This window comes from Haliaeetus albicilla, chromosome 6 (assembly GCF_947461875.1).
Source record: "Haliaeetus albicilla chromosome 6, bHalAlb1.1, whole genome shotgun sequence".
NCBI lineage: Eukaryota > Metazoa > Chordata > Aves > Accipitriformes > Accipitridae > Haliaeetus > Haliaeetus albicilla.
The window spans coordinates 40,493,513-40,518,032 of NC_091488.1; the positions used below are offsets into that span (position 1 = coordinate 40,493,513).

Sequence of the window (24,520 nt, forward strand, 5' to 3'; positions counted from 1 at the left end):
TGGCGGAGGCGGCGGCGGGGCGGGGCCGGCGGTGTATATGAAGGGGCGCGGCAGTCGGGGAGCGCGGCTGCTCTGTGCCCCGTGGGCTCCGCTCCGCTCCCCTCGCCGCTGCTCCCGCCCCCCCCCCCCGGTCGCTTCCCCCCCCCTCCCCCGCTACCCCGGCGGGCCAGCGCCGCCGGCTGCCCCGCAGCGCGGGCGGGCGCACCCAGACCACCCCGGTGCCGCGGGGCACGGAGCCCGGCCGGGGCCTGCCCGCGCCGCCCGCCGAGGGCTAGACCTCTCCCCGCCGCTCGCCCGCCCCCCCGCTCGCCATGGCCCGCGGGAAGGCCAAGGACGGCGACGGCAACTGGAAGAAATTCATCTGGAACTCGGAGAAGAAGGAGCTGCTGGGCCGCACCGGAGGCAGCTGGTGTGAGTGCCGGGCCGGGGGCGGCGAGGCCGGGTCGGGGGGCGGCGGCGATGCGGCGGGCACTGCAGCACGGCCCGCGGCGCCCCGCCTCCGCCGGCTGCGGCGGGGCTGCGGCCCCCGGGGAGGGGGCCGGGGACGGGAGCGGCGCGACGCGTCCCCCCGCGGAGCGAGGGCGGGGGGGGGGGGGGGGTCCTGTGGGGCTCCGCGGGGGGGCGGCGTGGGGCGCTGCCCGCCTAGGTTCGACTTCAGGTGGGGCCGGGGGTGAGGGAAGGTCGGCCCCCGGCCCCGGGATGGAGCCTGGGGCGGGCCGACCTTGGCGAGGGCGCCTCGTCCTTGGGTCTCCTTCCCCGGTGGCTGGCCCGGCCCGGGAGCATCGCCGTCGGGGCAGTCTGCCCTCCTAGCCGTCATCTGTCTGCCTTAGACTTCGGGGTGCCTTTTCTTTTCTTCCCTCTTCTCCGGATAAAGAAAACCGAGCTAATTTTACCTCGTCGAGAGAGAACAATTGGCTTTTAATGCCTCCGCAAGAAGGAAATGGCTATATGTGTGTTCGTGATTAAATGCTCATGATGTATTTATTAGGTGCTGTACAAATAGCACTTAGACTAAGAGGCTTTTAACATTTTCTTTACGCAAATAGACAGTCTTCCAGTTGCTGCCAACCACAGCTGGTGTGCCACCCTTGTGATGTTGAATTCGGCTCCTGTTGTAATGGATCGGCCGGAGGTGCCACATCCGGAGCTGCCAGCTTTAGCTCTGGCAGGCGGGCGGACTAGAGCAGGCTTCTGCTGTATCTTTACGTGAGCAGAATTGGGTTGTGGGTGCGCATGGATAGGTATTTTCTGCTCCTGAGGCACCAGGCAACTGCGCAGTGCTTCAAACGCGGAGGCTGAACCAGGTCCTTCTCCCAGAGCGCCTGTACCTATCCGCCTAGGACTGATTTCCATTTGCGGAGTCGATCTGCAGGCTGATGATCCGATTCCTCTGTTATAAACCTACCTGTTGCGGGAAGCTTTCTCGTTCAACCCTGTTGTGCTCGGTTGCTAGGCCCGCTGTGCATTTTCTGAGACCTCGGAGTGGTTTTGACCTTTAAGGTGTCTTTGGTGTTAAGAGCATCCTGGCTGGGAACCTGATTAAATAAGCTACCTCCCAGCGTTTGCCTTCTGATGTTACAAAACTCAAAGGCGTTACGCTGCAGACAACAGCATTAGTGTTTGGTTTGTTACAACAGCACCTCCTATGACCATGCTCTGGAAAAAATTTCCACACGTCCCTGACGTCACAGCCATTTGCTTTACGCTGCCTGGATACCAAAGAGTGCTTTTAACTCCTGGAGCACCGCGTTACCACACCGAGCTCTGCCCTCCAGCCCCGGCTGCCTCCCCTGCCTCAGGTGCACGTGAGGAAGATGAGAGGATGGAGTGCCTTTCTGACAGCGTCTCTCAGCCTCCGTGTCGCTGGCTGTCCCTCCTGCTCGCCCGTCTTTCATAGACTTGAAAAGAAAGCAACCAGAACCGCCTGCTTTCAGTGGGAGGCTTCTCCAGTGATGAAGTTTTTTTTATGATGGAGCTGGGGAGCGAGGAGGAATACTTCTGCCTGCCGCTTCTTCAGCTTCCCTTGTAGCTTGTCACTTCGAGTCCTTCAAATAAACCACCTCTTTTTTGTTTGCAATTAGATGAGGACAGTCCGAGATCAAGCAGGCTCTCTTTCAAGTACTCTTTGGCCTCTCCGCTGGCCTGCTTGTTCCTGCAGCCTGATTAGCATAGAGTTGCTTGGCATGGGCTGGCTTATCCTTCCTGTAGGTGGCCTGGTGATGCCTAGTACAGCATGTTACTGTGCAGTTAATCAGTTGAGATAATCCTTGTAAACTGGTAACTGATACCCAGAGTCTGAGCCATGCTGCATCTCCAGGCTCTTAGCCACTCCCCCCTAAAATTATTCTAGGCATGTCCCTTTTGACCAAAACTATATTCAATCTTTCATTATGTAATTCACTTTTTAATTGGTATGAGCAGTCCTGGAGTGCCTTTGTAGACATACAAGGCTGGTAAACGTGCAGTACTGTGACATGTCTGAGTGCTTTCCTACATTTGAGATTGAGCATTGGAGCTAATTTGGGTCCAAATTCTGCTCCCATTGTCTTTAATGGAGGTGATAGCGTGAATTACTAGGGGAGGTCCAGCTTTGCAATTGCTTGTAAACCGGAATGAAACATTTACTGTAGACTCTCCTGGAAACAGCTTTGAGGCCCAGAGCTTTGCGGAATGGGTGTCCTTCAGAGCACACCCGTGGTATGGCTTCTTGCTGTTGGGCCCTTGCTTCGCTGGATGTCTGCCACCTGTGATAGCGTGCGATGGTGGTATTGGGTCAGCCAAGGGATCTTTTAAAATATGGAAGAACATTGTTTAGTCTTCATGTTTTACAATCATAAATCCTTATTTATGGATTTCCAGGTTTTCAGGGGCTCATGCTTCCAGTCCTCCAAACAACTGGAGTGAGTTACATTTTCTGTCTGCATCAGGGCATAATCTCGCTGTTAAATATATGCCCCTGCAACAGGGCTTGCCATCTGAATTCAGCGTGCTGGGCTCTTCCTTGCAGGTGGCAAAGGTTGGAAATTTTGTCCTGAAATGTGACTGCCTTGAGGGCTTGATTTGATTCTTCTCTGTTTTCTCTTGCAGTTAAGATCCTCCTCTTCTATGTCATCTTCTACGGTTGCCTGGCAGGTATATTCATTGGGACCATCCAAGTGATGTTGCTCACTGTCAGTGAATTTGAGCCCAAATACCAGGATCGAGTGGCACCTCCAGGTAACTAAATAGGAGGCCCATGTTTGACTTGGTGCAAGCTGTTCTGGGGAGGCGGGTTGGTTACTCACCTCAAGAAGGAGGATGAAATAAGCATGTCGTTGCTGCAACACATATTTGTAGGGGGTGGGTACGTTCTCAGCCTTCTGTGTTAACAGTACTGAGGCTTGAAGGCAATCCTGCTAGAATTAAAGGTTGCATCGCATGAAATATGCCTCCTGTCTGACAGGAGCTCAAACCTGGTTTGCTCTTCCCTTCCCCTAAAACAAAGCGATGGAGTAAGGCTAAGAGGCTTCACTTGGGAATGAGTTGTATGAAGAAGCTGAATTCAGGTTTTTTTTTCCCTAGCCACTGTGTTCCCATGGGTAAGTGAAGGGACAAAGGTAAAATGTTAGCTTTATCGGTGAATCTGCAGTGCACAAGGAGAAAGGGGATGGTACCAACTCTGGGTGTGCTTACTGAATTGTATTAGCCAACACTGAATTACACGGTGTGATGTAGAGGAGATGGTTGCATTTACTAATGGGTATTTCAATTGAATGTGTTGTGGGAGGTTAAAAGCAGGTCTTGTAGTTGCTGATGCATGACCTATAAAATAAGTCTCTGCTCAAAATTAAAATGATCAGTTGAGCAGTGTCTATGGCCAGCCTGCCTTGGGTGGGGGCAAATGGAGTAACTAGCCCTTGCCGCAGGTTTCCCTGCTCTGCCTGTCCTGGCTCTGCTGTGCTATCTGATTCCCGCCGCAGCCAGAGGCAGCTCGGAGCGTGGGGGGGAGCTGCGCAACTGCTGCTTTCCCACATTACAAATGACCTTGAGGCTGGTTGGCACTGGGGATGGTAACGATCTGTCTCCAGTTGCTCTGTAAAACAGTTCAGAAGCTTTTAATAACAGTGGTATTTAAGTGACAATTGTGAGGCTGATGGCTTGTAGCTACAGAAGTTGGCTCTAGTGTCTTAGAGCCCCACTGTCTGCAGTGCTATGCTGTGATTATTCCCTGCTCTAACAACACGAGGAACGTTACCATCACCAAATGGTGTTTTATCTCGGCAAAGAAGCATCTTTTTCAGATAACTGCTTTTCCACCAGCTCTTTTTAAAGACAGAACAGAGACTGGAACTGCTGTGTTAGCATGTGACACTTCTTAATGTACCAGCATGGATGGGGTAAATGCTGTCTTAAGCACTGAAAGTGGCTGTTTCTGTCTCTGCAATGGGCTCTGACATTTGCAGGAAAGACTAAACTGTCACTGATACTGCCCAGAGCCATTAGCTGCATCTGAAAAGCCAACATGCCTAACGGTGGAGTAGTTGTTACTTTAATAATGTGTTTTTCCCCGGCCGAAGCCCAGTGGTCTCACCAGACATGAAATAATTAGCGAAGAAGCCCATGGATCTTGGGTCACATCCAGATAGACCTGCTGTTTAGCCTGATGTCACATAATTACTCATTCTAGGTAAACTGTTCGCTTTCTGTGTAATAGCAGTTTGCGATTCCAATTTCAAAGCAACTCTGTGGTAAAATTTCTGTGTAAGATTTCAGCCTGCAGAGGCTTTTTATGCATCTTTTAATTGTATGCTGCACCAGTTTTTCTGGGGCTTACCCTTTTTTTAACCAAAAGAAGGAACTGAATCTTGAGACCCTCTTGTAGCATGTACTACAGAAATCAAAATGGAGGAAGAATGAAAAGGTCGTCGGGGATCTTTGTAATGGGCTTTCAGGACGTGTACTGAAATCACGGGATCCCGCTCCTTGAATATATGACAGTAGGGAGCCCAATAAACAAGGGTTTTGAACCATGCTGTAATGGCACATGCATACAACTTCAAGGAAACAATTACCAGTTAATAGCACAGGGTCTTTTGCAGGGCATCATGTGACAACTCTTTCTACAGATGAGGACAAGCTGGGGGTAAGGCGTGGTGGAGGTTGGCTCTTAATGTGGAGTAAGTTCCTCATCCTCTAGCACAGCAGCCATTATACCACAATGAGTCAAAAATAGCCTTTTAATGTAGGCTTTCAGAGGGACTGACACTGTAGTGAGTTGCTGCACCGCTGTGTTCGGCAGGTCAGCAGTCCCTGTATTCCCCTGCTGTGCAGGGCTCTCCCCTGTGCTGCAAGCACAACTGCTTTTCTGACAACGAACACATGCGTGGCCATGTTCACTCCTGCACTTGGTGAGCATCAAACTCGAATTTTTTTGTGATCTGGGACCCCTGCAGACTATGAACTACATAAAGTAGGGTGGTGTGCAATTCTAATTCCTGGTTCTTGTGGGAAGATTTGCAAGCCAAGTAAGTATATTGGCAGCTTGATAGGGCCTTGGATTTTCTAGGAAGCTAGAAAACCTGGTTTTATTCTTGTTACAGTGCTCTGTCCTTCTTGGGCAAGTCACTGTTGTCAGCCCAAAATGGCTGGGAAAGAGGAAACTACACTTCCCTTCAGGATTTACAGGAGAAAATGCTGTAGGGGCTGCTATGGTACCATTCTTGTTCTGAAATACAACAGATTTTGTAACAGCAACAGAACCTACAGGATGTTTTATTGAGTTATTGACATAGGTATAACATTGAAAGCCATAAAGTGCTATTTTTGTAGCCAAGTGTCATTAATATGCTAATTGGTTTCTGCATTGAACACAACAGGAATGTTATACAGGGCTTCAGGGCAAGCTGAGTTTTGTACCTTCCCATGATACTTCCCCCCTGCCCCCTCCTCTTTTGTCTTGCGGTGGGGGAAGGGACAGTGCAGCTCCCCTTCTTGTCCAGCCTTGCCATTGTATTGTGACAGCCCCAGCTCCCAGTTCCATGTGTGCTGCCGCCTCAGACTATGCTTTAAGCGCAGAGGACTTATCCTGCTACTAGGGAAGGGTGAGAATATTGCCTCTTAAACAGTGTACTGTGTTTAAAAAATAATTCTTCATTCTCCTCCTCTTCCCCACCCCAATGTAAATTGGGCTGTGTATCCTGCCATCTTGTGGTGTGCATCCTGTGAAACACAGCATCCCATCACTAGGGCTGGTGTAGGGGGGAGAGCTCACTGCTGCCTGTGGCTCTTTTTAAGTGGCAGCTGGCAGGAAGAATCCCTGCTCAAGCCAGGGGATTTCAGGTGTCCCTGCTCCAAGTGCTGCCTGTCCATGATGTGTCATGGAAAAGGCTGGTCTGGTGTGAATTCCCCACTTGGCTTATTTAGCTTGGATAGCAGTGGGGAGGTAGCAGGAAGGCCCCAAGGAGTATGTGCTGCCTCCTGTGAAGTCACACTTTTCTGCTTTTGTCTTTTGTTGTCTCAGCACCTCTGTTTGGCTCAAGCTCCAGGGATGTTACCTGCCAAGCAGATTTTGCTGCATTTTTAGAAAACTTACGCCTGCTTTTTGTACTTTGGGGATGAGGTAGAAGGTGACTGGAAGCTTGGAAGGACATTGCTTGGTATGGAGGCTTTTAAAGCCTATCCTCATTTAGTGAGCTGGGGGTGGTGGTAAACAGGAATGGTGTAGTGATAAGTCATTTTGTCATCTGTGTCATCCCCGGAGTGTTCAGACTCATTCTGAACCAAGATTACACGGTACTTGGAAGTGAGCATTGTGTGATGAAGCAAGAGTGGTTACTATGGACTTACACAACCATTCCTAATAACAAGCCTGACTTCCCACTTCTAGCTTCTCCATCTTCACCCTCAGGACACTTTTTCCTGAACTCTTGCTCTTCCAGTGTAGAATGATAAAGTCTGCATGGAAAATCTGGTTTTAAATGAACTTGAATAAATGTGACTTTAATCTGCAACAGTGGTTTGGAAGTGGAACTGTAGCTTAAAAAAAAAAAAGAAGAAATCAATGAGTTTACATGCCTTTTTTTTTTTTGGCTTTTGGTATCTCTGTACATTCACAGAGCTAGAAAGCCAACAGAAGGTGGTGTCTGTTACCAAGTCAAGGCATCACTCATCATTTATGTGGATGGTGTTAGTCAAGTGAAGATAGGAATTGTATCTCCTAGCAATGCACTCTTAAGAGCCAATTGCAGAAATTTTCTAAAGTAGTTCATCAGTATTTTAGCAGTAAATTACTTAATTCTTCCAGGTGTGAAGAACAGCATCACCACACATGACATCATGGTGCATCTCTGTGGATAGCATGAGATGCAGAACTGTGGCAAACAGATTATAGTCTGAAGATGGGGAGAGGGTTGTCTAGACTCCTGGCTATGAAAGCACTTGAGGCTTTGTTTCTTTTCCCCCATAGGACTTGCTTTTGATGGCTTCCTCATGTGCATGGAGCCCTTAGCTTATTCATGCCTGTAACTTATTGGAGCCATGTACTTCCTTAGGTGTCTAGCCCATGGTAGGTAGCACTGGAATGGCTCAACTTTGTGGTTTTTTTTTCTTGTCCCTACTTGCTTCAGTTCCCTAATGGGGATGAGAGAAGGTTTCAGAAAGGTTACAGAAGTGTTCTGCAGAGGTTACCTCCTCTCATCATACAAAATCAACACACTTTTTTTTTTTAAACAAGATTGCTTAAGAAGGATTCGGTGATAGTGCTGCTCTGGTAACAGCACTGAAGCTTTATTTTGGCTATGGGGTGTACAGATGGAAAACAAAGAAGGAAATGATAGATCTGTGCTTAGGGCTTTGTGTCTGGTCAGTTCCAGGCATGTGAGAATGGAGGTTGTGGTAGAAGCCAGTCATATGTTTTTAATCAGGATAAAGCTATTTTTCATAACAAGTCTTTCATCTTCACAAATATTTACTTCCTTGATCTCTGCTTTGCTCTTGTCGTAAACAAAGCAAGCACCTGCTGTACTAAAGTCTGGTCCAGTCTGGTTCATCCAAGTACCTGTAAATGCCCCCAGTTAGGCTGAAAGCAGCTCAGCTATGGCCCCAGGCTAAGTCTACCTGGCAGGAAGAGTTGTTCTCTTGCTCGTGGCTGCTGGAATGGGTGCACAGAGGTACTGCTTGGGCTCCAGTGCCATTCTGCAAAGATTTGCAAGACAGGGATGCTTTGGGATGAGAGTCTGTTCTCCCAACCACTTCTCATGGGCAGAGGGTTGGCTTTGGACTGTATGTATCAGTGGCCAGGCTCTCTGAACCAGAGGACAGGGACATTCTGCTAGGTGACTGTCACACCACAGGGTGTATATTGCTGACCTTCCCTTTACACCTGCCATGCCTGCATGGGTGCCTTTGTGCATTACCTTGGACAAGACAAACCGAGGTGGGGAGTTCCTATGTTTTAGAGGTCCTGAGCAAAGCTGATAGCTTAACTGCCTGACTGAAGCTTAACGCCTGGCCAGTCTTTCCTGAATTTTATATTTATACACTTGAATAACACACCTGTAACTTGAACTCTGGAAAGGGCAGACCCAGGAGAGGAACCAAGGCCTGGCCTGCCTTTGCTGCAATTCCAGATAGCCGCTTTGAGTGACTCTGAGCCTGTTGCTTCCTGGCTGAGTGGTAACATGAGGAGGGGTTGGCAGGATGGAAGTCCCTTACTAAAATTGAACCCAGCTTATTTATTTTATATATATTTTTTTATAACAGTTTGTGAAACAAGAAAGCAAGTCATTGGTCAAAAAGGGGTTGAAAGCCACTGGCTTTGAAGGATAGGATGTAATTCTGCTAGTGGAGTAGTAAGTTGCTTCTAAACTTGTAACACTCAACCTGGTCGGTTTGTACTGGAGGGAGTTTTCAACGGTTAAAGCTGCTTCCTGGAATAAAACTTGAAACCCCCAAGCTACTCGCTGGATGTCTCGCTATCTTTGGCGACTAGGAGCTGCATTTAGGGGAACAAAGCTAATCTTTGTCCTAGGTTACAAATTCCAACTTGGTGGGTAGCGGTGGGGCGGGCGGGGGGGGGGTGGAGTGGTGAGCTGGCTTGAGGAGGGACTAAGCAGAAGCACTCAAGTGGCTCTGGAAAAATTGCTGGAGTCACAAGCTCTTGTGGGTTGGGGCCAGCCAGCTAAGCTGCCTGAGTTTTGCACCAGGGGAACTTGTTGGCAACAGGCCTGTTCTGAAAGCTGTCAAAGCAAATGCTGCTCCCCTGCTCCTTTTTCTTGTTCTTGCTAAAATGAGGATGACAAACTGAACAGAAGTCAAGACCTCAGTAATTACAGTGGCCGCCACAAAAGCAGCATGAACTCCAGTTCCCATTACCTAAGTTTAAAGTGTTAGCCCTGCGTCAATGCGTTCAATTAAAATGTGACCTACACATCACAGAGGAGCAACTATTTCCAAGTCCCATAATGAAAAGCAAAGGGGTTGGCAGCTATCATCTGTGGGCATTACTTGTATCTAGTCCCTTCTCCATGTATTCTTTTTCTATTCATCCTCCTAAAGTCAAAAGCAGAGCTAGTCATGCAGCCCAGAATCTAGGACAGTCTTTGAAACATCTCTCCCATGTGGTGGTATTTCCTACTCACCTACTTGGTGATGAGCTTCTGATTAGAGAGCTCAGCAGGCTATTTCTGCAATCAGAAATACCTCCTTATGGAGTGAAAAGACCAAGGAAAACGATCAGGCTGATTAATTTACTAAGTGAGAAAATGTCTCCTGCCCTGCATCCTACAAGGGAGACTGCACGAAGGTAATGTGGATTACAACCACCAGAGAGTGACCGTACCTGACTTGGGGAACCTCTTGTCTTTCATTGCAGAGGTTCATGAGTGGACGGCTCTGATGCATCCTAAATGCATAACGTGTTTGGCAGACTTTCAAGTCAACCTTGTAGGGGTACATACATAAGAGTAGGCTTCTGTGGGACTTTATGTTGTGCGGTTGGTTTCACATGCAGACAGCTTCCCTTCTGTCCTTCAGGAGAAGGCGGAAGTGGGCAGGGGACCTGTGGTTGACTTTTTTTTTTTTTTTTTTTGGAAAACCTTGACTTGTAGCCTCCTTCCTGGATTCTGTGATTTTTATCCGCTTAGTGATGCAAACGTCGTGACGAATATTCCAGACTGTTGTTGGAAAGAGGATATAAGAGCCTGTCAGAGCCTCCCCTCTACCAAGCTTAAGCTGTTTTATGCAAGTCCTGAAGTCTGAAAAATAGAAATTATTAGAATGAGTTATGTTCTTGGTGTGCGTTGCATTGCCTGGAGGCTGTGCAGCTCTCAGGTGTACTTAATGTTTTCTTCCCGATTTTGCTTTTCCTAGGACTGACTCAAATCCCCCAGGTACAAAAGACAGAAATTTCCTTTACTGCCTCTGATCCCAAAAGTTTTGAGCCGTATGTGAAGAACCTTGAGAAGTTCTTAAAGGACTATAGTGCTGATCAACAAACTGAAAACATAGTATTTCAGGACTGTGGGGGTAAGTCTTGATCCTTTCCTGAGGGCTTTGACCAATGCGTCGGGTCCCTCAGAAGCTGAGGGTGAGCAGTGGTGGTCTCTGTCTTTGGCCATTCCTTTTACCGTAACCAACGGCATGTTGGTAAACTGGCAGGCTCTGGTTTCAGTCATACGGCTGCTCATTAAATTGGTTTGGACAGACCAGACTTGGCCAAGGGTCTACCTAGAAGTTTATCATAGAGGTTATATGGTTGGCAACTCCCAGATTTCACTTGGAGAAAGTTGCAGCTGACTCTCAGAAGCATGTGGCGCTGACCTTATCCTCTCTGAAAGCCCCGTGGTTTTACTGACAACTTTGCTAAAGCCAGTGTTGGTCCTCTTGGTGCAATGCAGCAAAACATCTGGGAGATGTTAACTGTTAATAGATTATATGTAATAATGCAAATGAGACTATCACCTCATAATATCTGCATAGAAAATCTGAGGGGAACCCGCTTGTTAAAGCTGCCCCAAAAAAATCTTTGGGCCAGTGGATTACAAATGTGTTTGTTCTCTTGTCACCTGGAAGAATCCTCAGTTAAAAAACAGAACCCCTGCAAACTTGCTGGTCTGGGACCAGCCCACATGGGGGTGGCTGGGTGTCAGCCTCAAGAAGGTGATGTCACTTACCTGTTTGGGCGAGGGGGGAAACCAAACTACACAGTGAAGCGTAAGTGTTGCTGTTCCTGACAAGCAGATCATGTTGCATATGGTTGTCTTTTCATTCCCCCACCATGACAGAAACACCTACTGATTACAAAGAGAGAGGACCATATAATGATGCCCAGGGCCAGAAGAAGGTCTGCAAATTCAAACGTGAATGGCTGGAAAACTGTTCTGGAATAAATGATCCTACCTTCGGGTACAGGGATGGCAAACCATGCATCCTGGTCAAGCTCAACAGAATTATCGGCTTCAAACCTAAGGCAAGTATCTCTTCCCTTTCTAGCAGAAGCTACTGACAAGGAGGAGGAATTGGTTGCAGTTTTGCTGTGCCTGCTTTGCCGTCTCTGGAGAGAGATCAGTATTAAACCCCTTCTGCAGAGCAGAAATTGTGAGATGATCTGAGTAACTGGCTTTAAAAATACTTTTCATTAAAAAGCAATGAAAACTGCGCACGGCAAGTTGGTATAACAAGTAGCAATGAACCTCACAGTGCAAACTCCCGGTTATGTGCCTGGTAACTTCTGAGCCTGCTAACTGAATTGCTCTAAAGGGGCGTTTTCTTCAAATGTTATACCTATTTTCAGTTCCTGTGTGCTTCCATGCGACTGTCCCAGACTGACTCTATCTGTAGTGAGATCAGTACATTGTGTCATGCCCTGATCTACTACATTCTTTCCTCAGGCAGTGTAGAGTTGCCTGCCTTGCTAAAACCACTTAATTAAATGAAGTAGTGCTAATATTAACTATCAGACTGAAACATAGGCTATAAGGCGTAAACTACATCTGAGAGTCAGGCACAGCTCTTGCTGCAAGGAAGGTGAAGAGATCTTTAGGTTATTTAATGCAGTTTCCCAGACACTGTAGGATGCCTCTGTCGCCCGCTTGCCCTGTGCTGCACCTGAAGGCATGTTTGCAGTAATGCTGAAAGATATTAATCTGGACAGGAACAGTTTTCACCTTTAGTTTTTTCCCCCAACACATTTAAATGCTAAAAAATTGTGTAAGAATTCAGTGGTAGAGCACATGCTATTGAATAAGGTGGTGTGCAAAACCTGCCCCTCCATCTTCAGGATGGAAAACAGTGCAAATGGTGTGCTAAGCCACCTTCACCAGCATCTATCAGTGCAGTTGAGGATGGGGAAGGGTGCCGTCTGGCTAACGAGTTGCAAGGGATGTTTTTCTTTGAAGGGAGCCTGTCCTGTGCAAAAGAAATGAGTTGAATTTTGGCTCATCTGATCCAGGGTGGAAACAGTGGCTGCATTTTACCAGGAATGTGCTGTGCTTGGTATGTGGTGGCTGTGGGATGACATAAGATGTGCACGTTTGATGATGGGAAGAGAAGGGTTTGGTGTGTTTCTCTTTTCTTTGCCACAGAGCTCTGAAGAGCTCCAGACTGCATTAGGCAGCAGGGCCTAGTCAGGGAATAACTTTACATGTTTCATTTAGAAATGAGGTGTGTATCCAAGGCAGTATTTGTTTTCCTTGTTCCACGCTCCAGCAAAGAGACCCTATAGCTCTGGTGTCGGGCAAGGTGTGTGTAAAGCAGGTCTGAGAGTTGCAAGGTTGCGAAGCAAAACTACGGCACTTGTCAAGAGACCAACATCAGAGTTGGCACTCCCCACCTTTCCCTGACATACTCAGAGCCTTTGTCCTTCCCTGTAGGTGGTGTCAAAGTTCAGCAACGTCAGGGTGCGACTGCCACTCCTTGTTCCTTCTTCTGCATTTCCAGTCCTAACCGCATGCACCTGGCAGGCAGGCGGCGAATCCTCCCGCAGCGTGTCTCTTCCTGCCGCTGCCCGGGCTTTGCACAAACAAGCCCTGCTAGCTAGCACTGTGCCATGAAACAATTTCCCCGGCGACACCATGAAATTAAAAATAGCCTGGTCTGCTTGCCTTGGTATCTATCCACAGCAGTAAAGCTGTAAGAACAGACAACAGCTCTGCTTGGGTTAAGTTCCCCTGCTTCTAGTTGTGTTACGCTGCTTGTCCCTCCCAAGAACCACCACCAACAGCTGTTGCCTCTGAAACGGAGCTGAAGGGATTCCGGTTAAGGGCACGTGTTTGGTACCATTGACCTTTGCTGCTGCAAAGGTGCTGCAGTCTGCTAAGAAGTGACTGGTGTGTAACGTCCCCTTGTTTTGGCTTTCTTCTAGGCTCCGGTAAATGAGAGCCTCCCTCCAGAGGTTATGGCAAAATACAACCCGTATCTCATCCCTGTCCACTGCAGTGCCAAGGTAAGTCAAAATGCAATAGAGCAGAGTCGGGAAGCTGCAGGGGAAGAGTCCAGTCTTTGTCCAAGTGTAGTTACCCCTCTCTGCCTTTCTGCAGACAACAGGGGTGGTTCTTACTTGGGGTGTGTCCCCCTCTTTGGAACAGGAGTGTCTCAAAACCTCACTGATGATGGATGACAGTTAGCACTGCCCTCACAGGGAGGGGTAAAAGCAGGGCCAGATAAGGAAAAGGCGTCCTCAAAAGTAGCCATTTTGCTTCCAAGTGCTGTACTGGAGCTCTTGGCACGGTTGGCTGAAAAAGTGACTCCAGGGCAGAGCTGTTTTACTTGACGCTGTAAAGCAGCTAAGAGGTAAACTTTTTTTTAGCCAAAGAGGGCACATTGGTAAGATAGGAAGCTATGGTGGTTTCCAAATGTGTAAAGTGGTTGAGGCTTTAAATAAAGGGAAGTCCTTTTCCTGGCTGATGCATGCTGGGAGGTGCTTACTGAGTAGCTACTGGTTAGACAGGGCTTCAGTGTCCTCTCCGGTGTCGGGACGTCCTTGTGCTGTCAAGGTGAGGATCAGTGATGGCCGAAGAGAGGTCGCGGTCTTGGTGAAAAACAACAGATGCTGCTAGGGGCAAGGGCTGCAAAAGGTAGAGTTGGGTGATTGTCATTGTTCTTCCTTTTCCCACCTCTAGAGAGAGGAGGATGCAGACAAAATAGGCACAGTGGAGTACTACGGGATGGGCGGCCACCCTGGCTTTGCCCTTCAGTACTACCCCTACTATGGCAAGCTCCTGCAGCCGCGGTACCTGCAGCCGCTGGTGGCCGTGCAGTTCACCAACCTGACCTACGACATGGAGGTGCGCGTGGAATGCAGGGCCTATGGGCAGAACATCCAGTACAGCGATAAAGACCGCTTCCAGGGACGCTTTGATATTAAATTTGACATAAAAAGCAGCTGATTGTAAGCACAACTCTCTTCCCACCCCCTCCTGCCCCTCCTCCTAGCCATTTAAAAGGTTAAAAAAAAAAAAAAAAGAACAAAAAAGAAAACCTACTAGTCTTGAACAAACTGTCATACGTATGGGACCTACACGTAATCTATATGCTTTACACTAGCTTTCTGCATTTACTAGGTTAGAATGTAAACAAAGTGTAGCAATAGTGACAAATATTTATTCTACTGTAAATGACAAAAGAAAACAAAATTGAGCCTTGGGACATGCCCATTTTTACTGTAAATTATGATTCCATAACTGACTTGTAGTAAGCAGTGTTTCTGGCCCCTAAGTATTGCTGCCTTGTGTATTTTATTTAGTGTACAGTACTATAGGTGCATACTCTGGTCATTTTTCAAGCCATGTATTGTATCTGTTTTCTACTTCTTGTGAGCAAGGACTTTTGCTGTCCAAGGTGTAAATACTCAATGGGACTAGAACTGGCATGATACTTCTCATTATTTTGTTCCTTTTCAAAGAAAGGCCCACCTGTGAGATTATATTTAACAGCACTCCATAAGGCTTCTGACTTTTCTGTGGTGTTAGGGTTTTTTATTTGGAGGGGTGGCAGGGGAAACTAACTTAAGTGAAGTTAAAGAGAATAGATGATTGTGTACTGTGCTCTGTAGCGAATGCTGTCTCTCTCTCCACCTTTTCCCTCATCCTCCAGTATGTTGTGTGTGAGACTGGGTCAGACTATCACTCTCCTCAGTGATAGGCATAACTCCTTGCTTTGTATATTTTCTTTTTCTTTTTTTTCCTGCTCGAGGCATCGCACACTGTGGTGCTAATGTCTTTATTGAATGTTTTAACCATTTTCATGGTGGAAGAATTTTATATTTATGCAGTTGTACAATTTTATTTTTTCTGCAAGAAAGTGTAATGTATGAAATAAACCAAAGTCACATGTTTGAAAATAAATCTTTATTTTAAACTTTATAAAAGCAATGCAGTACCCCATAGAATGGTGTTAAATGTTGTCTAAAAGTGCAAAACTCTATGTTCTAACATGTAATAATAGCCAGGAGTACAGTGCTCTTGTTTATCTTGTATTTCAGTCAGGTTGAAACATTGGACAAATAAACGAATGAACACACCCTTCTGTGTGCATGTCTTTTGTGTGGGTGAGGATGGAGGCTGTTAGTTGTCCAGAATCTTGAAGAAGTACTGCACCTATTTCAAACAGAAAATACATCTTTATCATGATGGAGATAGTTGAAACATGCCTTGGGGTTGCCTTCAAGTGCTGCTCCCACCTGTGAGCAAAGGTGTTACACATCAGCTCTGGAACAGCCTGGTTTGGTGTTAGTTACCTGAAATTTTTCCCTGAGCTGTGAGCTGCATTAGAGGCTGCTGTGGCACATGTGCCCCTGATCACACCAGTCAGGAACCCAAAAAGTCTTCAGTGTATTCGCCATTACTGCAGGTTCTCCAGGTCTGGAGCCACAGGCCACACATTCTAGTAGTAACTACAGGTAAAAATTGGTTTTATCCGTAGGGTGGGTTAAAGCACCCACCAGTGGTATGTGCTGCAGGTCCAGGGGGAGGGCGCACACTGAAGTCGCAAGCGGAAGAAAGAGTTTTGGGGCAGCGACTTGTTCTGTGTTGCTGCTGGGCCAACAGTGAACAGGCTCTGCCTGACAGGGCTGCTCCGATGTGACAAATGTGGCAGCTGGCTTCCTGCAGGAGCCGAGATCACTTTATGCTGCATGACGCAGATTACCAGGGAGAATTTCTCTGTGTAAAGTAACAAAACATGACTATCCTAGAGCAAGCTGCTTGATGAAGCCTTTCTCATCGGAACGCACGATACTGGAAAAGCAAGCTGCTGAACTTTTTGCCATCTGCTAGAAGGAAAAGCGCAGTTACGGTAGGCTATGGCAGTTAGTGTATGCTTTTGGCTGTTTCATGCTATTCCCCAGGAGCTGGAGGAAATCTCACCTGCAACTGTTTCACTGCTGCTGTATGTTTATAGTGCAGCAAGGATTTAACAAAGACGCTGTGATTAAAGCGCTAAAACACTCCCCAAAGCAAGCTCCACTTGCACAAGAGCTGCAGGAAAGCTGAGCCATTTTGGCTCCCAGCAGTTGGTGGGTGTACTACTGCTGCTGGTTTTGGGGGTGTGTGTGCATGGCTCAAGGTTTGTTAGGATCAACTGCCCCTACAATTCAAGTCTTAGGTGCACAGCCTGGGGCAGTTTAAAAAAAACAAACAGCAGCAACAGAGAAAACCCCAACTCTGAACTGCTTTATAAATAAAAGACCCAACTCATGGTTAGATAACCTACTTCCTTTTAAGTTACTATATGAGCGCAAACTCCAAGCATGAACTCGTAAAAAAGTTGACGGCTGATTCCAGGGGATGGGACAAACATTGTAGAAAATGTACAGTGCCTGGAGTGGCTTCAGTGAGCAAGTGTCAAAGGGGGGGTCAAATAAGGTACGCTTAGTAATAGCATATGAAATAAAGCAAAAGCAAACCTTTACCCCCTCCCCCAATCACTTTCTAGTACCAAATCAGTGAAAGCAGGATGGCCCGCCCTGATCACTAATTAACTAGGCAGTAATGGCAGTAGCCACCCTAGCCACACACCCTGCAGCCACCCACTGAAAAGGCCCAACTATTCACAGGCCTCACGGTAACTCTGCTATCAGAGGGCCGCTTCCACCCCCAGACAACCCCCACAACCCGGCACGTCCCCACCCCTGGGGAAATGCTGCTGGAATTTGTCAGCCCTAGTAGAGACACGGCATTAAAAGGCTACAAGATGGTTAGGGAAAAACAAACAAACAAACAAACCTACACCTAACAACCAAACCAACACCTCCTTCCCCTCCCCCCAAAAAACCCAAACAACTATCCACCAGCCGCCCCCCCCCCCCCCCCCCCCCGCCACAAGTACAGTGCTGGTACTTTTGGTACACAGCAGGCTCGATACTAAAAAAGCCTTTCACAAACCGCTGCTGACACAGCCTTGCTATGCAAAGTAAGTAAGTGGCTGGTCAAAAGCTCGGGGAGGGGGGAAGATGTGACATCTCATCAACCTAATTTAAAATTTGCATTGCTTTCAAGATTATTAATTTTTTTTAATCTATGCTGTATTGCCTATGTAAAAGCTATTTTCCTCAGGAAGGCATGGCCTTCCCTACTGCCTAATAGGTCCTTTCCCTACAAACTGCCAGTTTGAACCTGTTCTTTCTGCCAGATTGGCTCGACCACAGTTAACTGTAATTGTAGCCATTAAAAGTGGATTTTATCCCCCTTGTTGATATAGGACACCTACATTTCAAGGTCAGAGACACACAAAAGTACTAATAAAATATAAAGCAGAGAGAGAGCACACACACACACACATTTAAGGACAAGAACCTGTAAGGCTGTGTCTGCACAAACACACGGCAGCTACCAGTTTTACAGCTCTGAGCGCTGGCACTTCTGGGTTTCTGTTCCCAGTCTGGCTGAGGGTGGCTGGCCCGCAAGGCCCCAGGAACAACCCTTGGCGTGTGCGATGAGCTGTGTCAAGAGCAAAGAAAAAGGCCCAGTGCAGCGGAGTCTGCCCCTTTGCGGGCAGTAACTCTGGGTCCAGCCTCAGCCAGGGACACCCACAGAACTGCTGCCACCACAGAACTGCCGCGATGGGGCAGGTTTAGCAGAGCGGCGTCAACTCCCACCGCTCCCTGCGCTACCTGGGCTGGAGCAACGTGTCCTCCCCGGGGTTGAGGCAGCGATCCGCCCCGGCAGCACACACTGATACAGGCGAAGGCTGTCCTCGCCCAACTCCTGCTCACTTGCTATAAGCAACAAAAGGCTTTGTGCTATCTTAGCCCTTAAAAGCCCCTGATTTTGTGCAACCAGTTTTCCCAGGCCAGGCTGAACAACCTCAGCTTACTTACAAACTACGGCAATCCTCTTCCTCCTCAATTAGCTTTTATTGGATTGTTGAAGATCCACACAGACTGTACCGGCGAGGCTCAGACATCAGAAGCAGCGCACTACATATTGTATAATGTTCAAAACCAGGTGCTGGTATGTTCTCGTTATATATAATTATCTTGATGTGGGTCAGCTGCCACCCAGCTCCCAGTAAAACCAGTTAAGAGCTAGCATATCTGTGGGTACACAGAAAGGATCCTTCTCTCCAAGAACCTCACCCTCAGGAGCATGGCAGTGCTGGACAAGAAACTCCAGAAAGAAGGGCCACCTGTTACCCCACTCACAAGACATCCCATACAGGGTTTTGCAGAAGAACCAAGACCAAGGATTTCAGCACTACCAAGACAGACACTTGGGGTGCCCCCACCTTATGAGGCCCCAGCTGGAGAGAGCTTGAAGAACCCTACTCTAAAAGCACCAGGTCCTTTTCCAAGGGGATCCGGGACTTGGGAGGTACTTGCACCGAGTGTCCAGATGGGTATTCCAAAGCAGTCTGTATTTTAGGAAATACAGTTACTCTCTTTCGCAGGGTCCGAGTATAGTGTAAACCACAGAAAAGGGAGCTGTGCCTGTACAGAACACCTCAACAAGCCTCACAATTGACCTAGGGCAAGGTCAGCTTCTCTGAGCCAAGCACACCTCTGGTCTCTTTACAGGACCCAAAGGTGGCAGAGGACAAACCACACCAGGAACTGATCTGAAACCAACCAAACACATTTCACAGATGCCACCCAAATACCCTTCCAATGATGTCAACATTCAGGTGTGCTCGCTTCTTCCCAGGGATGAAACAGGATTGAATTTAACATCAGTACTCTCCTTACAGATCCCAGGAACCATCTACCTGCTTTATAGTATGCGGCTATGCCTCCTGTAGCTCCTGTTCAGGGACAAACAACAATAATGCTCAGGAAGTAATAACGGGTGAATAGCTGTGACCTTCTGGCTCTGACCCTATAAACTGCTTCACCGAGGAGGAGCTGAGAGCTGCTTCAGTTCCATGAAGTTTTGCTTCAGTCACACACACTCTCTGCAAAACTTGCATTAATGAAGTTGGCCACTCCCTCTGGGTGCTTCCACACATTACCGCAAAGTTTCAGGACTTAATACAGCGGGCAGTAACAAAATCCAGTCTAATGCCCTGGCTGAGCACAAATGATTATCATCTGAACAATGTGTGCCCTAAGAGCATGGAGAGGCTGGGCAAAATTAAAAACAAAACAAAACAAAAACCAAGGGAAGAAAATCGAGTGAGGCAGCCAGTCTTCCAAGGCAGACCAAAAGATCTGGGTAATAACGCAGGACCCAGCACAGGCACAAAGTGTCCTAAAGATTTCAAGTGTAAGAATTACAGACACCTCCTGCTCAGAAAACAAAGCAAAAACCAGTGCTGATGAGAGGTGCCAGCTGAGCAGCTTTGGAGTCAGAGCTTTTGTCTACAGGACAGACCAAGGTACATCGTGAACAGGACCAGCATATCATACAGGCAGCATTACAGCTTGCCTCAAAGAAAACCCCAGCACTGAAAGGGTACCTCAACGTTCACGGTCTATTCCCCTTGTTCCCTCGGGCTGGCAGTTTTCGATAAGAGATGCTGTTAGTATCATTCGTGGCAGAAGCAAGGGGGCTGATGGGGAGACATACTAGCAGGAAATACGCTGAGAAACGTTCACGGTCTATTCCCCTTGTTCCCTTGGGCTGGCAGTTTCCGATAAGAGACCCTGTTAGTATCATTCACAGCAGAAGCAAGGGGGCTGAAGGAGAGACATACTAGTAGGAAATATGCTGAGATCACAGATTCACTTCTCATCCATCACCAGGAAGATGATGGCAATTTCAGTCCTTCCTCATCTCTGCTGAACCAAAATTGGCAGGCGGGAGATGGAAGGCTTTTTCATCCCTGTATTCATTTAGAGCCTGTCAGTCATCTCAGTGCCTTTCACGCAGCTGGACAGACACTCACCAGTACCCTCTCCCCAAAACCACCACAAAACTGTGTCTCCTTGGTTCAGCATAGGTATCTAGGCACATGATCCAGAGAGTCTTTGCTGACCTAAAGTTTCAGCATCAGTACACTCTCCCTAAACTCTTAGGTCTTACAATTTTTTACAGGCTTTCTCAGTTTGAGGTCACTAGGAGGAACCAAAAATCTCTCTTTGCCCATTAACCTTGGTTTGTACATCAGCACGAACCTGCCAACTCTGTTAGCAAGTTCACTTGCTAACACCTAAAATGCATCTCAGCTACAGTTCACTCAGCTGACTCACATGACTAAATCATTAGATTAACACACGGAAAACCCATGGATTCATACCATCCCTGCAGCCACAAGCTGTCCAGAAATAAAAATGGTTGTCAAAGAAGAGGGTCTACTTACTCACTCTATTATTTGTTCTGAAAATAAAGAATTATTCTCCCATGTGAACCTGAAGAGGGTTTAGTCCCAGGCAGTTTGTTCAAAAAAAAAAAAAAGGAAAGTTAGTCACTCCTGCCTGTCTCTCAAGCGTCACGCACTGTAAGAAATAAGCCGGTCAGGCTGCCCAAGGCAGAACAATTTGTACACTTGCACTTCAACTGTCCAAGTTAATTTAAGTATAACTGGGACAAAACCCCCTATGCACCAAAAAAACCCAACTTTTCAATGGAAGGTTTTATTAAAGAAACGCTACAGGATAACAGAGTGCATTCTGCTTTTATGCTACATGCTGTTAACACAGTCCCCTCAAACACTGTGTATGGTTGTGATCAACTACAAAAATACAGTGAAAGAGAAGGACAAGGGAAGCTATTTGGAAATTTTACCATAAAATAAAAGATTAGAGAAATCTGAATTCCAAACAGGATGTAAATGAGAGGACAAGACAATAATTCCTTACAGCACAATCAAAGCACCAAGAAAGCAAGTTTTATGCTATTTACTCTGTAACACTACAAGAAAAATAAGTGAACCCAAAACCTTACTTAAAATAACGAAGTGTTGTTTTTACATCATACATAACTACTGTGCTGACTCAGACCACTGATTTCTGAAGTATAGATACTTCCAGATTTAATAAGAAGGTACAGGTTCACTGAATCTCCCCACTCCATGGCTCAGTAGCTCGGGCTGAACATATTTGCGCAGGACTCTCCCACCAGGAGCTCTGCTCCTCCTTTAGCAACATCTTTGGTCACCATCAGAAGAGATTGCTGGCCTAGTAGAGCCACTGAAATGAAATAAAGCAAAAGGTCCTGGCTCCTATCACATGTGAAAAACTACAACATGACAGCGTGTACTGCTTTCCCAAGGATCCCAAGCAGCTCACTGAGTCACCAGGCTCACTGCCTCTGCACTTCATGCTTATCTTGAGGGACACTTGCCTGCCTCAAAATCGGGAGCTCCTGTGGAGCTCTTGTATGATGCCCTTGAACCAGTCAGCTTAGGTACAGGCAAGACGCTAGGCACAAAACCACAGATGTTGATGCAAGCTGCAAACATGTCCTGAACACTGGATAAAAACACTGAAAAGGGCCCCTGCTACTAGCACCTGAAATATCTAAGGAAAGCCTGCTTTGGATGTGTTCATACAAGCCACAGGCATTATGGGGGCTCCTTGCCAATACTGAGCTAAGGCTCTCCAGCCTACTCAGAGAGCACCGAAAGTCAGGGTCCTCATGAGCTACCAGATGATGGCCAATAGAGAAGGAAGTGGTCGCAAAGAGAGAACAAGAACGTGTTTCCACCCACATCATGGATTGCAAGCAAGGATGGAAGCAACAAGCAAATAAATGAAGCAGAAGGCAGCCAGCATTTAAAGCTCTTCCTGAGCAACCAAGAAGATCTGCAGGGTACTATTTGGCCAGGGGACCCAACAGGCTACATCTGGCAGCAGGGTGAAAGTTATGACAGATAAGATGGTAACAAAATATCCTGGAAAAAACCAACCAACCAAAAGCACCACCTGGTCCATAAGTAGTGGCCTTGCATGCACCATCACAAGCCCCTGTGTAGACTGTGGCTCCCTGGTCTGATAAGAAACATCCCACCAAACTAATGGCATAAATTCCCCCAGCACAGTGCTCAAAGTACCTTCTGAGCAACGTCACTGAATCTAGAAAGCTCCATTCCCCTATGGAACAGGTCAGTATGAAAAGGCCAAGAGTTCATTTCAAGTCTCAGCAGCCCTCTGTGATTTCAACGCTCCTGCTGTGTGCTAAACCATGTACCATCATGACAGGACTAGCGACACCGGAGTGACCAAGTTCCTATTCAATAGCTGGACTAAGGCAGCTACCAGAGAAAGCCCACAGTTCCTGGTTTGTGGCTGGATAGTCTCGGCACACTGCCTCTCCCCAGCAGAACAGCAGTAACTATCACTGACACCAACGCAGAAGGCAACTTGCCCACTTAGCAACTCTGGCCACTGAAGAGAATTGCCTCTTGCTCAGAGACTTGCCTACGTACCTCAGTATATCTCAGTGTACTGGTAGATTTATCATTCCTGCCTATATGCCAATGTACTCAGGGTCAAAGAGGAAGAGGGAGAATCCAGCTCTTAATGAAACCAAAAGATGCTCGGTGACTTTGAGAGCCCTAGACTACAGCCAACACCCTTTCAGGTGACCACTGCCATCTCTTTCTGGGTTTGCACAGCTGCTGGCACAAGATCATCACAGCCAGTGTCTAAGCTCTTGGTATTATCACAACACAAAACCAATACTGGTATGACACTACACTTTGAATAATTAGTTATTAGTACTTATGAAAGAAGAAGTGTTTTCTAGAACTTGATAAACTCTGAACTCAAGATATCCCATGGTGTTAGCATCTAGGAGAGACAGGAAATCCTGTTCACAGTCTTCTATCCATATTAACATGTTTGGCTTTGGGTTTTGCCTCCCATGTTCCACAGGTATTTCAGCACGTGTATGCAGATAGCTGACTTAAATTCTCCTCTTAATTACTGCTAGTTTACAGTAGTCAGTCAAGAAGGTTGCACTGATGAGGGAAGGGGTAAACCCTACACAGAAAGTGTCGATATAGCTAATCTTTTGCCTATTTGACCTCTGAGAGAGAGGTGGGAGGTGCAACTAGCTGAGGTCAATAATAGGAATCCCAGCAAAAATAGATTTGCATCCCACAGCAGTGTGTGCTACAGGACAACAGTGCTTCCCTTACCCCCCAAAAAGCTGCAGGACCCCTTGCTCAAGAAATGAAAGAAGATTCTGAGCTTCTACGTGACTGTGCAACTACAGTGTCCCCTTACTACTTTTGCTGTATAAGCTATTCCCCTGGGCTTTTTTCTCTTCTTTACTGTAGTCTGCCCAACGTGCAGCTGAGTTGCAGCTAAATTGTTGCTATGATTCTGCTGGAGGAAGTGGGGTAATGGAAAGAGGACCTGGTTCAAAGTGAGAACGTGTTGAGGGAAAGAAAGAAGGCAGCAGCCTCGAAGACACAAACTGGGCCTCAGATGAGTTATCAGGAAGTGTCACGCCTTCCCTCTGCCTTGACCTCCCCTCCACAAAATTACCTTGCTCAGCGCAACCCGAACACATGCCAAAAGCCAAGCCCTGTTTATCACGTAGGTTACCTTCAGGATCAGGTGAAACTTAAAGAGCTTTGGGAGCTGCTTGGTTCACACTTGTTAACTTCTTCTCTCTGGCACTTATAAACCTCAGACTTGGCAGAACAAGGGGCAATTGGACCTCGGATCTTACCCAGAAGTGGAAGCACAAGAGCTGAACTATTTCACAACTCTGTTTAAACAAGTTTCTAGTTTAGTTTGCTTGTCTGGCCCACAAGTATAATAATTATACAACCTATGTTCAAAATTAGGCTGCAAGTGACCTAATAATACCATATTATTTTTTTTAAAAGGAATCACCAACATATGTTCAAAATCCATCCCTCTATTATTGCTATTTTTAATTTTAATTTCTCTTCAGATAGTCCTAGGCAAAAAGATTACTTAATTCTCAGTACAATTATATATACAGCATCAGGAAACGTTGTGAGACAGAATTCCAGTGCTGGCTAACATCCTCTGATATGCAAAAACACCACCAAATAAGATGAAGTTTTCCTACACTCCAGATTCTTTCCAACCTGTTCCCACAGCTGTTCGATAAAAAGTCTCAGAAAGTTAAAATGGAGAAGCACTTGGATCATAATAACCATTATCTGACAGATCTCTCTAGAAATCACTTTG

The 24,520-nt window shown here is 47.0% G+C and overlaps 2 protein-coding genes across 4 annotated transcripts in view; one reads left to right on the forward strand and one right to left on the reverse strand.

The window, feature by feature from the left end:
- The first annotated feature begins 268 nt into the window (after positions 1-268).
- ATP1B1 (ATPase Na+/K+ transporting subunit beta 1) lies at positions 269-15,496 on the forward strand. Its single transcript, XM_069785742.1, has 6 exons — positions 269-411; positions 3,088-3,216; positions 10,348-10,503; positions 11,262-11,446; positions 13,340-13,420; positions 14,097-15,496. The coding sequence occupies exons 1-6, from the start codon at positions 312-314 to the stop codon at positions 14,361-14,363; spliced, it is 918 nt and encodes a 305-aa protein (XP_069641843.1). The 5' UTR covers positions 269-311; the 3' UTR covers positions 14,364-15,496.
- Positions 15,140-24,520, reverse strand: part of NME7 (NME/NM23 family member 7) — a 91,050-nt gene continuing 81,669 nt past the window's right edge. For all 3 annotated transcript variants that reach the window (XM_069785738.1, XM_069785740.1, XM_069785741.1), the window contains exon 12: positions 15,140-15,572. In XM_069785738.1, coding sequence (XP_069641839.1) covers positions 15,540-15,572 — 33 coding nt within the window. In that variant the 3' untranslated portion in view covers positions 15,140-15,539. The remainder of the gene's footprint in view (positions 15,573-24,520) is intronic.